Raw genomic sequence first — 16,709 nt, forward strand, 5'->3', positions numbered from 1 at the left:
TTGTAATGGTATGTTCAAATTCTCCATCCTCCACTCGGGTGCCTGAAGACAACAATCCATTCGTACTTGCTCAATTCACCTCTTCCTTATCTGCAACAAATACAAAGCAACATCAGATATAAACTTATCAAGGAGTCACAAGTATTTTCCTCTTTTTCATACGGCTCTGGACTAAAGGCTCAATGCTCGTAGAATGAAGAGCATAGACAGAATCACACAAAAACACTAAAATCTCTTGGAAGACCACTCTTCAACAACCGAAGCTCCTGCTTACTTTCATATCCACATCCATGTTTACTTTGTATGTAGTTGCTTTACACTACACTGACCACACTTATTTCCTCACTCGGATATGTATGATAATCGTATTGTGATTATATATGCAGATTATTGCCTGATGATAATATCATCACCATTCTAGGAGATATGATAAATAAAGTTGTCGTGTCCCCAATTATATTTTGCTTCATATTTAACAATTTCTTCATTGGCACTAAAGATTGCCATTTGATTGATTGTGTTTTACTTGGCCTTTCATCATATTCCTTTGAATAAAACAAACCACATCATTCATACACCCCAATAGAATTCAGTCTTCAAAATCCATCTCCATTATAGCTCACATTCCAAAAATTTGATATCATGCAAGTTCTATCTATAGGTTTGATATCACACGTTCAAACTTCTAAACTTCACGACTTCTTCTTTTGTATACATGACCCCATATGTTTGCCAGAAATGTGATTTGTAATTAAAGTGCTAAATGTTTTGTCAATCTCAACAAGCATTTGATTAGAAATTGGTCAAAAATCCTTAGGACAAGATATTTCCTTGAAGAGAGCATATATTTCATTGACTAAGTAAATCATATCTCCAATATGCTGACCTCTACATGCTGTAGAATATTTTACAGATTGGCTGAGTGTATCCATGTATCACTATTTATATGTATACATTATGCAACCTACAGATGCTTTATTCACCTTTGCCAATAGTATTATTTCAATTTATATTCATAGTATTTCAACAAGTTTGACAAATTGAAGGTAATTTCCACTTCATTATTAGTAATGGTTACCTTAGCAATCTTGTTTATGCTTATAAATTCCTTTGATATCACCAATCTTCAACATTATTCACAAATGGAGGCTTATTTTTGTGAAAAAATAGAGCTCCATCAGGGCCATCATTTGTGCCACCTAGTGAGAACAAGTTGAGAACCAATTCTTAGATAGTGATGTAGGAGCATCTTAGGCTTGCTTGTAATCCTGCATGATTGGAGGTATTTTGGCTAAGTGTTGTGGACTTGGTCACCAAACAGTGGTGCTCAGTCGCTGAAGGGTCTAGTTGTGGCTAAGGTGCTCGGTTATTGTTGGAGCTCGACACCTACTGTGGTGCTCAGCTTGTGTTGGTTGCTCGGCACTCTCTGTGTTCTCAGCATGTGTTGGTTCTTTGGCACTCTCAGTGAACTCGGCATGCGTTGGGAGCTCGACAGTGCTTGGGAGTTTGTTGATGCTCGGCTTGATTTCTCTGACACTCGGCTTGGTCTTGGTTCCTATAGGTGCCGAGTTGTTTGTGAGCTGACTTTTGGGTATTTAATTCGTGTTGTAGCCGACTTGTGGCTCAACATATATTCAATGTAAGGGATTTAACTTAATTTGTAATAAGCTAGGCAAACTTGTGGCTTAGTTGGGTATAAATAGGGGGTCTTGTGGAGTCTTTTAGTCATTATTATGATCCATCTTGGAGAAGAGGATGCAAACTTTGAAGAGCTAGTAGTTGTGGCTTGAAACTAGGAGATTGCTTGGTGAGCTTACGAGCACAAGTAAGATTTCCTTGGAGGTTTCTACCCGAGGGTGGCTATGGACTAGCTAATATTAGGATTGTGAGTTGGATCTTGTGGGATCTTGCAGAACTATCTTGTAATTGTTGTTGTCTTTGGCCCTAACCCGGAAGGCCTTACAGTCGGGCATATTGCACATAATCAGTTATTTTATGAATAAAGTGTTGTGATTTGGTATCAGATCTTGCATTGTTGTTGCTTTGTTGTTGTGTCTATGTTGTGTGGTTATTTGCAGGGATCCAGTTTACCTTCAATAGGGGACCCTCGAATTCTCATTGCATCAGATAGGCAGGATATGAAGGTTGGCATTTCGATGGAGACGATGAAGGCATATTGGATGGAGTCAGATTGCAGCATTATTATGGATGGATACACGACCATTAGAGATCGCCCACTCATAAAGATCATGGTCACATGTGTTGAGGGCCCATATATTCTTAAGGCAGTTGATTGTTCAAGCCGTCATAAAGACGTTGATTCTCAATTTCATGTCTTTAGGGAGGCCATTGAGGAGGTTGGACCATAAAATGTGGTCCAAGTGGTGATAGATGTTGCACATGTTGCAAAGCTGCAAGGAGGCTTGTTGAGGCAGCCTATAGACCAGAGTAACGAGAATCGCCTGAATCGGCGATTCCGCGACCAGATTCATCCTCTGCGATTTTTTTTGTATCGTGAATCGATATCGCCGATTTCTGGGCCATGGATCGCCGATTCAGGCGATTCATGTAAAAATCACCAAAATCGCCTTAAAAAATCGGCCATGAATCGCCCGCGGCATGTAAAAAGGGAAGTTGAAATTTTTTTTAAAATCACTTGTTTTTTTCACTTTGTTTTTGACCTATTCTCTTTGTTATAACTCTAAAGGGCCTTCTATTTGTGAAGCATGAGTAGAAGAGAGGAAAAGTGAGAGAGAAGAAGAGAAAAGAAAAGCCATAGGTTTCCAACCGACAAGAAGGAGGAGCACCAAAGAGATCAGCAGGCCATTTCGGGAGCCCATCAATTGCTTGGGGAGCATTAAGGAGCCAATATCAACACTCCTCAACTCATTTGCAAGAGGTAAGTGCTTATTTTTTTCTTGCATGTTAGTGTATCATGCATTTTTTGTTAAATTTTTAGTGTATTATGCGTTTTTTGTTAAATTTCTATAGTTTTCAAGAATTTTAGTGTAAATCTTGAATGTTCTTTATTTTTACTAAGTTGCAAGCTAGGGTTTGTTGTTTTCTAATTTTCATTAGCTTCAAACTTTGATATTTTACATTAAAAAATTTATTGCAGCAGCCTTTGCTCTCATTTTTCGCAAATTCCAATGGGTAAAAAAGACGAATGTTGGAAATATAATGAAGAGTTTCCTGGAAGAACCAAATATCAAACAAAATGCATGTTTTGTAAAGAAAAAATAACTTCCGAGGGTATTTATAGATTGAAATTCCACATTGCTGCTATACTTGGACATGATGTTACAATTTACACTCACCAAACTCCTAAGGCAAAACGCACTTGCTTAATGGCATTAGAAAAAATTGAAAAAGACAAAGCAAATAGGAAAATGCAAGTTGAAGGGTTAAGGGGTATTGGCTCCCATGTTCCCGCATCCGCAGCCGCATCCACATCTGCATCTGCATCAGCTTCCGCATCCGTAGGTTGTGTTGGAGAGGGTTCTTCTAGGCCTCCTTTTATCCTAGTTCTTCTGCTCGTGCTAGTGCTAGTGTTAGTCGGTCACATACTGAGACAGAGTCCCACACCAACCTATTGCAGCCTAGAGTGCGGAAAAATAGAATGGATAGTTACTTTGTGCCCCGCACTACTCCTGGTTCCCAACCCACACTTAAGGGCATGGGTTTGAACAAGGAGATTCACGATGCTGCCAGAAAGGAGATATGCAAATTTTGGTACTTTTGCAACATTCCATTTATTGCAGCCAGGTAATTGATTCTTTTTTCTTTGTTTTATTTAAAGCTAAAATTAAAAGTAAAAGTAAAACTTTAATTATATCTACTTGTTTTATAATTTGAGTCTTTGACATCTAAACTTTTATTTGTGACAGGGCTCCTTATTGGCAGAATATGATAGATGCGGTTGCTATTTGTGGTCCGGAGTTTAAAGCCCCAACTGAGACTGAGTTGAGCAGATACCTCCTGGATGAGATGGTAGAGGACATGAGGGTTGACCTCGAGGAGAACCGAAAGGAATGGATTGCAAAGGGTTGCACCATCATGACTGATGGTTGGACCGATAGGAGGAATAGAACACTCCTCAATTTTCTTATATCCTATGGAGGTGATTGATCATTCTACTTTCCTACATACATTGTAAATTTTGATTTGTTGAATGCTAATTCGTTAATGATCCATTTAATATTATAATTCATTGTTTTGTTACTTGTAGGATATACCATGTTCATAAAATCCATTGATGCTTCCGCACATGTGAAAAATGCCACATATTTATGTGAGGCTATTGAGGAAGTTATAGCAGAGGTGGGGGACCAAAATGTGATCCAGGTGGTGACGGATAATGCAGCAAATTATGTTGCAGCAGGTAAACTTTTAACTTTGCAAGTTTTGAAAATAAATTTATTTGAATTTTGAAATTTGAGTTTCTAATTGACTTTAAATTGTTGTAGGTAAACTTTTGATGGAGAGGCACCCCACCATATTTTGGTCCCCTTGTGCGGCACACTGCATTGACCTCATGTTGGAGGAAATTGGCAAACTTGAGTTTTACAAGTCATGTGTGGAAAGGGCAAAAAAATATGCAAATTCATTTATAATCATGCATTTGTCCTTAGCACAATGAGGAAGTACACAAAAGGCAAGGAGTTCGCTCGCCCAGGTATCACGAGGTTTGCCTCGAATTTCATCACCTTGCAGTCCTTGTTGACATCAAGGGATGGATTGAGGAGCATGTTTGTTGGGCAGGAGTAGATTTGCTCTTCCTATGCTACGACCACTGTAGGATTAGATGTGGCAGATTGCATATTTGATGAGGATGGTTTTTGGAAACCCGCTAGAGAAATCCTTAAGGTAAATTTATTGCAATTTAAGTTTTGACTCAAATTTTTTGTTTTACTTTATATGTAGGTCACCGAGCCCCTTGTAGCTTTGCTACGAACTACTGATGGGGAGAAGCCCTCTATGGGCTACATTTATGAGGGCATGGATAGGGCCAAGGAGGCCATCAGAGCCCAATATGCAGGAGTGCAGGAGAGGTATGGCCCTATTTGGGACATCATCGATAGGAGATGGCAGAATCAGCTCCATCGACCCATCCACGCAGCAGCTTACTATCTGAATCCGGCATTTCATTTCCGTCCTCAGTTCAAGGCGGATGCGGAGGTTCTCATTGGCTTATACACAGTGATTCAGAGATTGAGTAGCGATGAAAATAGCGCTATTGCGATTGTTGAGCTAGACCAGTTCAACAATAAGGAGGGGCCACTTTTCTCTGGCAGGATGGCCATAAATGCTCAGACAACACTACAGCCAAGTAAAAATTAAATAATATATTCAATGTTCATGAATCTAGATTCTAAACTTAAAGTTGATTATATAATGCATTAATTTTAGAGTTGTAATCTGTAAATGAGACTAATTGTTTTTATTTTTTCCTTATTTCAGATAGATGGTGGCAAATGTTTGGGGCCACAACCCCAAACCTTCAAAAAATTGCCATCCGCATTCTGAGTCAGCCGAGTAGCACTTCTGGATGTGAGCGCAGTTGGTCCATGTTCGAGCACATCCACTCGAAGAGGAGAAACAGGTTGACAGTGCAGAGGTTGAATGATCTTGTCTTTGTTCATTACAACCTTCGTCTTAGGATCAGACAGATTTTGGGCGTTGACTCCTCTCCAATCATTCTGGAGGAGATTGATCCAAAATCAAAGTGGATTACAGAGACCGTGGACCCAGTCTTCACTGAGGAAGACCGCGCGTGGGTTGACCAGGTGGATGTAGAGGCTGAGGCTGTGGCCAGGGCAGAGGAGGCAGCTAAAGCACATTCAGGCATTGGTAGACACACACGCGCACGCACAGACGCAGGCCCTAGCGACGTTATTCATGAGCCCATTGCCCATGCAGGGGACATGGCTCGGCGGTCCTCTAGGACCTACCTTACACGCCTTTCTCATAGGCAAACTGGATACTCAGAGGCTGAGGTTGAGGTTGCAGCAAAGCTAGAGGATGAGGAGGAGGATGATGAGGCTTGAGCTAGAGCCTTGTTTTTATATTTTGTTTACACTGTATAGATATTGATAGTGATACTGAATCACTGATAGACATATGTTTCAAACTTTCATGGATCTTCATCTTAGATTTATACATACATCTATGATTTGATGTCTTATAGATCTTCATGATTTCATCTTACTGATTCTATGATTTGAATCATTATGATCATTTGATTTTTATTTACTTCAGCTAGCATACAATTTATATTTTAGTACATAATGATAACATAGTTACGTATGTGATGGATTTTATGTTTCATGTTTATGTATGTTAAATTCTATTTGATGATGTTATAGTGTTTTTAAGTTATATTCAATAAAGGGTGCATGAAATAAGTCTTAAATTGTTAAAATCTTTACATTTAAAGGGTTTTTTCAAATTTGCCGATTCACCGGCGATTCACCCCTGATTCACAATTCGATTCGGCCGTGCCGATTCCGATACGATTCTGATTCACGTTACTTTGCTATAGACATATTTGGTGGACTCCATGTTGTGTGCATGCCAAGAATAATACCCTCAAAGATATGGGGAAAATCGACTAGATTAGACGAGTGGTTAATGATGGTGGAGAGGTGCAGATGTTTATCTATAGTCACCATACTTCATTTGCGTTCTTCACAGGCTTTGCGAAGGAGTTCCTAAAACCAGTTGAGACTAGATATGCTTCATATTACATTCTCTTGGAGAGAACGCTTGAGTTGCAAGAGTCATTGCAACTCATGGTTATAACATAGCAGCAGAATCAGTGGGTTGAGTCTAAATCGGAGCAGGGGAAGAGGGTGAAGGAGACAATGAAGAGTGAGCAATTTTAGGCCAATGCATAATACATAGTCTTCATTATTTCTCCAATTTTTGAGGTCATCAGATATGGTGATGGGGATCACCTACCCTTGGAGAGGTTTACCAAAGAATTAATTCCATGCTTGGCCAGATAAGGGTTGTTGCGCGTGAGAGGGACCCCACTCTAGCATTCTGTAATGAGCACGTTCAGCCTATCATTCATCACAGGTGGAAGAAGTTGAACACTCCTTTGCACATGGCTGCCTATGCATTGAATCCTAAGTGGTACGTTCCTAGGCTTGGTAGAATTATATCACTTCAAGATGATGATGTGAAGTTTGGGGTCTTCCAATAGATTAGGAAGATGTTTGATGATGAGACAGCTACCAAATTTCGCTCAGAGTGGACGGAATTGCCTCTCTTACAGGTAATTGTTAATTCAATATTCAATGTTCATTAGTATATAGAGATTAGCAACATTAAAACAATTTAATTAATTTTAGTATTGGGTATGTTTACGAGACATGACATTATGTTATATCTTATTATGTTCTAGGATACTTAGATTTGGCAAAAATGGATCTTAGAACTATGCCACAGAAGCATCCCATATTGTGGTAGAAATGTCATGGATCACAAAGGGTAAAGATTACCACACTAACCATCTAATTCCTTTCACAGTTTTGTAGTTCCTTGTCTTTATAACCTGTTCAATTTTTTAATTTTTTTAATTTTAGAGTAGATGTTTTCTAATTTTCGAATTCTTGCAATCACCATTTGTTTGCTATTTTAGGTTTCTAGTTTCTCGGCTGCAGAGAGGAACTAGTCTACATACAACTTCATCCGCTCTCTTAAGAGGAATAGACCTACCTCTAAGAGAGCAAAGAAGCTAGTTGTTGTACACACTATCTTGTGTATTGTGGATCACAAGACAAGTGGGTACAAAGAGATCCTAGCAGCACAATGGGACTTAGAGACGGAGGATCTAGCTCAGGTTGATGAGGATGTGGCTGCAACAGAAGCTGATGCTGGGGTAGTCGACGATCCTTTGACAGCTCCAGATGAGGAGGATATTGAGTTCAATGATGTTTCTATATCCCTTGAGCACTAAAGTATGAATATATTAGATTGATTTGCTATGAATATATTAGATTGTTTTTCTATGAATATATTAGGTTGATTTGCAAACTTATTACTATTATACGGAACCACTGGTTACTAGCAATTGAGATCCTATTGGCTCTTGAGTAGAAAGCACAGATATTGTCTAGCTGATTGACAATTATGGGAATATCAAGTTGTGCGATAAGGAAAATGGATCAAAATGTTAAGAATGCAATTATTATTAGAAAGTTTACATTTTCATGTGAAAATCTAACAGATATCATGTTGCCCCTATCTCAAGTATGCCGAAAGCAAGTTTACAGATCTAGGTCTAAGGAATGGAAACATGTGTAGGACCACAATTAATGTTCTCAAGGTATAGATCTAGGTCTAAGGATAACCTTGATTTTGTGGGAGCTTATCATATTTAGATTATGAAGCTAGCACTTCTAAGGTGGATGGAAGTTGATTGATAAATTAAGATATTATTTGAGGCTGCTTGTTGAGTGAAAATATTGATATTAACCATGAGGCAGTACTTAGTATATTATAGAGTATAGCCAAACCCAAGGGACCAACATAGAGTGTGAATATTACAAAGTTTTGAGAGCTCTGTGCATATTTTTGGATTAATAAAAAAGTTCCAGTTATGCACAACTCTGTTACTCTGTGAGTTTCCTATTTGCAATTCATTTGATTCTCTGATCATGCAAGTCTGAGTTCATTGTTCATTTTAATTAAGATTAATGTATCTCATGATAGTTAAGGCTTCCTTGAATATATTTATAAGGGAAGAGAATGTTATTCTGTGAATTTGCTATTTTCAAGGGAAGAGACTCGTGTTACAAAGTTTTGAGAGCTCTGAGCATAGTTTTGGATTGAAAAATATGTTCCAGTTATGCAAGACTGTCCTATATGCAATTCGTGTGATTCTCTGATCATGCAAGCTTGAGTTCATTGTTCATTTTAATTGAGATTTAATGTATCTCACGATAAGTAAGGTTCTTTTGAATGTATTTCTGTTTAGAACAGGTCCAGGTTTTAGTGATTATGAATTGTTGAGCAAATGTGAGACAAAGGCAGAGGAGATTTGAGAATCTGTCTGCCTCAGAGTTCAGGAAATTTTGTGATGGATTTAATGAGAATTATTGATTAAATTAGAGGCTTGATGCCCTTAAGATCTACATCCTAAAATTCCTGTACTCTCATGCCATTACTAGTTACTGATTTATGAGGAATGTTCTTCGAGTTTAAATACACTGCATCTATATTGTTCTTGTATCTGGTTGCTTGCTAATAGTGTGATGTTGGATTTTGAATGATGTATTGTGAGCTGGTGATATTTCTATAGAGCACTAAAGTATGAACATATTGGATTGATTTGCTATGAATATATTAAGTTGATTTCAAACTTATTACTGTATTATGGAACCGCTGCTTGCTGGAAATTGAGATCCTATTGGCTCTTGAGTGGAAAGCATTAATATTGTCTAGCTAGTTAACTACACAATTATGGGAATATCAGGTGGTGCCATAAGGAAAATGAAATCAAAATGTTAAGAATGCAATTATTATCAAAAAGTTTACATCTTTTTGTGACTAACAGATATCATGTTGCCCCTATCTCCAGTATGCCTCGAGAATTCTTCATGCCAAAAGCAAGTTTATAGATCTACGTATAAGGAATGAAAACATGTGTAGGAGCACTATTAATATTCTCAAGGTAGAGATCTAGGTGTAAGGATGACCTTGTTTTTTGTGGGAGCTTATCATATTTAGTGTGAGTATCTAAGATTGTCGCACAATGTTGATACCATGACTATGGCAAGTAGGTTAGGATGCTAGCACTTCTAAGGTGGATGGAAGTTGATTGGTAAATTAAGATATTATTTGAGGTGTGTTGATGAGGAAAAATAATAATATTAACCATGAGGCAGTAGTAATTAGTATATTATAGAGTATGGCCAAACCCAAGGGAACAACATAAGAGTCTGAATGTAGAGAGTCTAATCAAATCCCTAGTTGAGGATGAATAGCCTTCCGCACTCAATTTGCCGGAAACTATAAATGTCCCAAATATGACAGAGCAACTGTAAAACTCAGAACATGGGAAAAGGGTTCAACTGAAATCACATTGCATAGCTTGAGGTCTGGAAGTGTACTAATCCTTTCATTTTTGTCTTCTGTAGTATACACATACAGATAAGCTGCAACAAACACACAGCATTGAGATACAAAAACGCAGTACAACTGGCATATCCATCGAAGAATCCCTTGGAAATATCAATGTACAGAGTGTAACTTACAGCGTAAGGTTTGTAGTTTAAAAAATCTCTTTCTTCCAACTTCTAACTTATCCAATATATAATGGCATTGGATAAAACTAAAAAGATGCTCATGTCTTACAACAATTAAACAAAGCTTATAAAATTATAAAAGTGGACAAGCAATCCAAACAAGTAGGTACATTTTGATACTGTAAAAGTTTGTCTTAAAGGATACTACAAATTCATATTATATTTGGGCATTAAATTGCTGAGAAAGGAAAGAAATTGACGCTTATGTCCAACTAGTAATTTATACTTTCTCCTCCAATTAAATCAGTGAGTACAGGTTTGTAGCAAATCAAAGGCATAGCCCATGGAGCAAAAGCCTTGAAAAAGTTATGCTGCCTTTTTTGTTCCACTCACATTGTTTGTGCGAATTTTGAAAAGAATGTAATGTCCCCAAAATATTTAAATGACTTAATTAAATTAATAGATTAAGTGGTTCCAAATTTAATAACACGGACCCTTTTAATTAATTAATTTAATTATAAAATAAATAGTGATAAATAGCTAATTCGGCCTGCCTGAAACCTTAGAAGAACTTCCTGGCTATCTTCGTAAGGCCGTGGTTTGCATTGTAGGAAATCATCATGGAGTTATCATTGCTTCTGTATTTGCAATTCCAGTTGGAACTGAATATTCTTGTCTGCCATTTTGGAGGTTCAAGATCCTCCATAGTTGGATGTTTGCAATTTCGGTGGGCATAACTCCTCATCCTAATCTGCTTGTTGTTCTCAAATTTTCCATATTCAAGGATCTACCTATATTGAGTGAAAATACAAATATCCAGTGCCGATTCATTATTTGGTTGGCACATGTTCTATTTCAATTCAACTATTATCAGTGAGAGACAAGTCAGGAGCTATCTGCTCATTGGGCGTGTATGGTGAAGCCATACAGGTGAATGTCATACAGTATGGAGGAGAAGTTCTGAACATAGTGCCTTGTCTTGGCGTACAGAGGATCTTACCGAACACTGCATTCTTAGCAACAAGAGTTCACTATACAACAGAAGAGAGTGTTTGACCATACCCATGGGCAACTTGTATGGAAGGAGGGTTGTACAAGAGAGTCTTGTGTTGTACATGTGGGGATACCCGATACAGTAGGGAAGACCAGGACTTGGGCTGTATGGGTGTATCGTATGTATCCTATCTGGATCCGGATTCATGCTTGGATCCTTGAGGATCCAGATTCGTGCTTGGATCCTTGATTCTGCCTGTGGATCTGTCAGATCAAGGACCCTGACAGATCCACAGGCAGAATCAAGGATCCTGCCCAAATCCTCAAGGATCCAAGCCACAGCCCGAGGATCCTCAAGGATCATAATTTCATTTTCTAATTCAGTAATTCAATGTGAGTGTGTTAATTTTCTTTAAAATCATGAAAATAAATCAATTATCAAGTATACAAGATTTGTAGATCCATACTAAAATCATAGACTCATACTATGAAATGATTTAGTTTTAGAATATGTATATTTCCCTTATTTTTTAGTATATTTATATTTATATTTATATATACACATGAATCCTCCACAAATCATAATTGGGAAAAACAAAATCTTGAATCCACAGATGCGATTCATGTGCACAAATCGGATTCATTTCACGAATCGGCAACTAAGGTACGGAGTTGTGGGAGTGTCATACGGGGTGAGGAGTACAGGTGAGGCCATATGGAAGTTTTTGTGCCAGATCTGTGATCAGTACATTACAAAGAAAAGCACACTGTGAATCATGGTTCCATTCCAAAAGTTCAAGGCATCTTGAATAAAAATTCAAACTGCAAATTAAGGGCACCCTCACACTTCAACATCCTCGAGAAACTATTCAGACGGCTAGAAATAGGGATCAGACATAAGGCAATGCATATTTCCAGAAATGCAATGGTATGATATTGTTGCTAGTTCAAATAAACATAATACAGCCAAAATGCGAACAATTATGTTTTTATTTTCACTACACAAATTTAAAAGGCCTAATACCACTGCAACAGAATTTTTTGTTTACAGGTCAAATCCCAACCCCCATGAGAACTATTTCCCTCCACAATGACTGCCCATTGACAGTGGATATTTCCGACTTTGGGGACATCTATTTTAATTGTTCTCTTCTTTTCCTGTTGTTTCTTTGTTCTTGTTTGCTTTTCTCAGACACCGTTTCGTGTTCCTGCTTCTGTCAGCTATCTTGTTGTAAGCTCTCAGTCCCATAGACCTTTTGTGGTCTTTTGTTGGACATTAATATTATTATCTTATCTTATCTTATCTTATACCTTGATCATTTCAGGGCTGTATCAAGCCATTGAAGAGTTGCTTGAACCTCAAAGAATTTCCATATTTTACATGCATTCATGGCCACTATAAGTCCATTTCTTACATAAAAACTCCCCAGCCATTTTTCATGTCATGTTTCCTCGTTTATCTATGTGCACTAAACAATCCTGTTAAAAGGCCAAACCATGTATTGCCAGAGACACCCAGAAGTGTACATATAACCTTATTAGGAACCCAAGCCCAACCCTTAGTTTTCTAGCCTACCCTAAGATTGATCTAAGCCTTTGCACTCAGTTTCTCATGCTCTGGCAGCACTATGACATAAGAGATTGCTTGGGCCCTGCTGAATATGAGAACAGATCAAGGCCAAAAATGTATGCCACTGCCTTGATGTCATCAAACCATCTTAACGATAAATTATAAAAATTGTCAAAAGACGCTGCCCCTTACAGAGGAATCTTATCAGCCTCAAACAACAATTCTAAACTATTCAAGGCTGAAAATCAACATCACAGACTTGATACCATCAGATCATTTGAGTGGAAAATTAAAGCACTTAATAAACTGAAGCAAGACATATCACCTACAAGCAAGAAGCCCATAATGTTCCAAAACATGAAACTTGAGAAGGAAAAAAAGGACAAATATTAAAACTCACCTCAGTAATCAAGTAGAAATTCTCTTCTTCTATAGCCTCCTTCAGATTATGAATATCTTTCCTTGGGCAGGCAGCCATTGCCTACAAATGCATAACCATAACAAGATAACCATATTAAATCAATGGCCCATAAATCTTAAACTAATAAGACAAACGAATCAAATGAAAACATCAGAGAAACCTGGGTATTCAATTCCATGACCCTTACATACTGGATTATATAAAACAAATCAAGCGAAATGAAAAACACCTCACAGAATTGGGGAATGGAATCTAACTGGTACATAGGATTTGTCACGGGATGCGCTGGCTCCACACTACATCCAACTGGAGCAAGAGATCATAATCAACATCAAAAAGAGTTTCATGTTAATATTAAGTTCGGAAATGGGGACGATGTAATTACCCAATTTTGTTCTTCTTTCAGCCAGAACATCTAGAAACTCCGTCCTCGTGTCAATGTATTGAGCATTAGCAATAGGCTCCATGCTTGAAGTCAGGTAACTATGAATATCTCAGATCTTCATAAAGGTTTGCCCACGTAAAGAGTTCAAATTATACCGGACAGGCAACGTGCGATTGCATATCAGACAAGACACATCGCCCGTACAAGATTTAAACCTCTTTTGGTAACTTGATTTATTTTAAGCACCCGAAGTTGTTTTCCCAAGGCAACGTTTGGTGAATGTACGGTAATCTGTCGGTGTTTATTAGTCCCTGCCTATTTATTATTAGTCCCTGCCTATAAATAGGCAGGCAGGGTACTAATGTTTTTAGTTGTTCATTTCAATTAATTTTTACAGTTGTTCATTTCAATTAATTTTTATGACTTTAAGTACTCAATTTCTAAAGTTAGAGAATAGATATATTTTTAAAATAATTTTTAATCTTTAATTCTTCTTTTCTAATTGATTGATCTTAATTTTCTTAGGAATATTATTGTATTTTCACTCTAAAAAATCTCAAAAATTAAAATATCTATATAGTTTCCAGAAACTTCTTTGATTCTCTACCAATTTTGAAATGTTCTAGAAATATTCAGCAATGTCGGCATGCTGTTGATGAGCTCCCGCTAAACCAAAATTAACAAAACAGGAAAGCCGACGAGTGGCACTAGAAGTGCACACAAATTCTCTCCGAAAAATTCTGCCATGAATTTTAGAATGATGGTGAGAGCCTCTAAGATGCCTAAAGCGATTCTTGCACAATTCAGAAGCTTGATCGATCAACAACTTCGAGGGCAGCTCACCTTCATATTTGAACTCTTCTCCACACGTCTCTGCCACTGAGGTTTTTTGTGCGAGTTCTCGCTTTTCCCCATCATTGGCTTCCACGATGGCTTTGCCTTGGGTTTCTTCCCCTCTGGAACAATTTGCAGTGTCTGAGAAGGGAGTATTTGATCTGACAACAATCCAGTGACCACTCGGAGAGCTTGAACACCAGTCAGGCTTTTGAACGCCTACAGTCAATGCTGCCAATCTGTTCTTCGCCAAAAATGAAGGCCTCTTCAACGGCTCATTTTCCTCCCTTGTTTCAGCTTTCGCACAAGGCCTTGATATGGCCAGAGATAAAATTCGTACAATAGAAGAGGAGGTCGAATCCCAATCAGGTCTCCCAAAGTCCAAAGTACTGGTAGGAGACGGGGGACCCCCTTTCACATCTGTTACTGAACAGCAGAAATCGATCAATTGTTATTATGTTAATTTTAAAACTTAAAATATTCTTAAAATTAAGCCTATAATACTGAGGGGAAACATATTTAAAACTATCAATTTTATTAAAAATCTCACTTACCATTAATAAGTAAAATCAATTTTAACTATAAAATATAATATCAAATTTTAATTAATGGTAAAATCAATTTTAACTATAAAATATAATATCAAATTTTAATAAAATTGGTTGTTATGTCAATATTAAAATTATAAAATAAAATCTATATTACTAAATATAAAGTACTCAACAAACTATATATATGTGTACTCAACAAAATTTAAAACAATACAAAATAATAATATATAGTAACTAATTTATATAAATCTAGTAATTAATTTATAATGTTTTAAAAAGTTAAAGCTATCTTTGACATTTTTTAAATCTATTATTTAAAATGTTATCTTATAATTAAATTTGTACTTACAAACTACATAACTTTAAATTTATAATTATTTTTATAAACTTTAAGAAGTAATTTTAAACTAATTTCTTTAAGAATTGTTTTTGTTTTTGTTTTTGAAAAGGTGTTTCTTTCCCCTCGAAATAGATTTTAGAATATGTGGTGGGAAGGCATTTACACATCAAGTCAAAAAAATATAATAATTTGGTAAGTTAGGTTAGAGTTCAAATTGTTTTGAATATTAAATGTGTATGGTTCTCGACTACAGCTAAGCTAAGAAGATAGGTAGAAAGTTTAATGGTTTATTTAATGCATTTGCATTCGATAACTATCACCAAGACATGTCACATCAACATTAACATACAGTTCGAAGACAATTGTCGAATTAGTGGTTACCCAGGATATTTTAATTGTTTTTAACAATATCAATGTTTTTGACTTTTAGTTGATTTTCAAGAGTTTTATATCATATATTCTTTAAAATAAAAATATAATATAATTGTTTAAATTTATATTATAATAGTTTTTACTAATAATTTCAATTGAATAATAACTAAAATATAATACAAAATAATTATATATAATATGTTAAATACATTATAATAATATTATTTTTAAATAATATCTACATAATAATTTTTATTGTAGTACTTAAATAACTCGTCTATTCCATTGTATCATTAACTCAAATGATCTTGTTCTAGTCCCTTCATTACCAAATTATTTCCTTTATATTTAATACTATGGTTTGTCATGTGTTTTGGCGACTATGTCACGTACTCTGTTCTAGAAAGATACATCTATGCATTTTTCTAGGCTGCTAGCTCGCCTAGGTTGTGGGAAACTTTTTTTAAAACAATTTTTAAGTTTCCTAATTCAGTCATACTTACTATTTTGTATATTTCAATTCTTATAATTTTGTATATTTAGATACTTATAATCTTCTATATGTAGATATTTATAATTTTTCATGTTTAGATATTTAGTATTTTTAATTCTTAAATATGTTATTATAAATAGTCATGTTTGTAATATTTGCAAAGATTTAAATTCTTTAATCCAAATCTTAACATTAATGGTTCATTGAAAAGTGAAGTGTTTGGAATGAAACACTTCAACTTAATGAAGACATGTACTATCAACCTAATCATAATGAAACATTCAGATAATCAAATTCTGGTATTGGTTACCTATTTCATTATTGACATACTAGTCATTGTAATAATTTATTTCCTTCTACTTGCAATAGGTAGGGACTCATGCTCGAACACAGCTCTTGTCAGTTCCTGCGATAGCAGGAAAACTATTGCTTTCGTTAAGTTTTTTAGTGCTATTTGTTTGACCAATAGTATTTCAAAAATTTTAAGCTATAAAATC

The 16,709-nt window shown here is 36.3% G+C and overlaps 1 protein-coding gene across 2 annotated transcripts in view; it reads right to left on the reverse strand.

Annotated features, from left to right (window-relative positions):
* Positions 1-14,101, reverse strand: part of LOC149550751 (alpha/beta-Hydrolases superfamily protein) — a 54,933-nt gene extending 40,832 nt beyond the window's left edge. Inside the window, exons 1-3 of one of the 2 annotated variants that reach the window (XM_089786305.1) lie at positions 13,623-14,101; positions 13,467-13,543; positions 13,217-13,297 (exon numbers count right to left, since the gene is read on the reverse strand). In XM_089786305.1, the coding sequence (XP_089642431.1) occupies positions 13,217-13,297; positions 13,467-13,543; positions 13,623-13,704 (240 nt within the window). In that variant the 5' untranslated portion in view covers positions 13,705-14,101. The remainder of the gene's footprint in view (positions 1-13,216; positions 13,298-13,466; positions 13,544-13,622) is intronic. The other variant, XM_089786307.1, reaches the window with a different exon arrangement.
* Between the last annotated feature and the right edge of the window lie 2,608 nt (positions 14,102-16,709).

Source organism: Cupressus sempervirens, chromosome 6 (genome assembly GCF_028749045.1).
Source record: "Cupressus sempervirens isolate cs-2001-9-10 chromosome 6, ASM2874904v1, whole genome shotgun sequence".
NCBI classification, from domain to species: domain Eukaryota; kingdom Viridiplantae; phylum Streptophyta; class Pinopsida; order Cupressales; family Cupressaceae; genus Cupressus; species Cupressus sempervirens.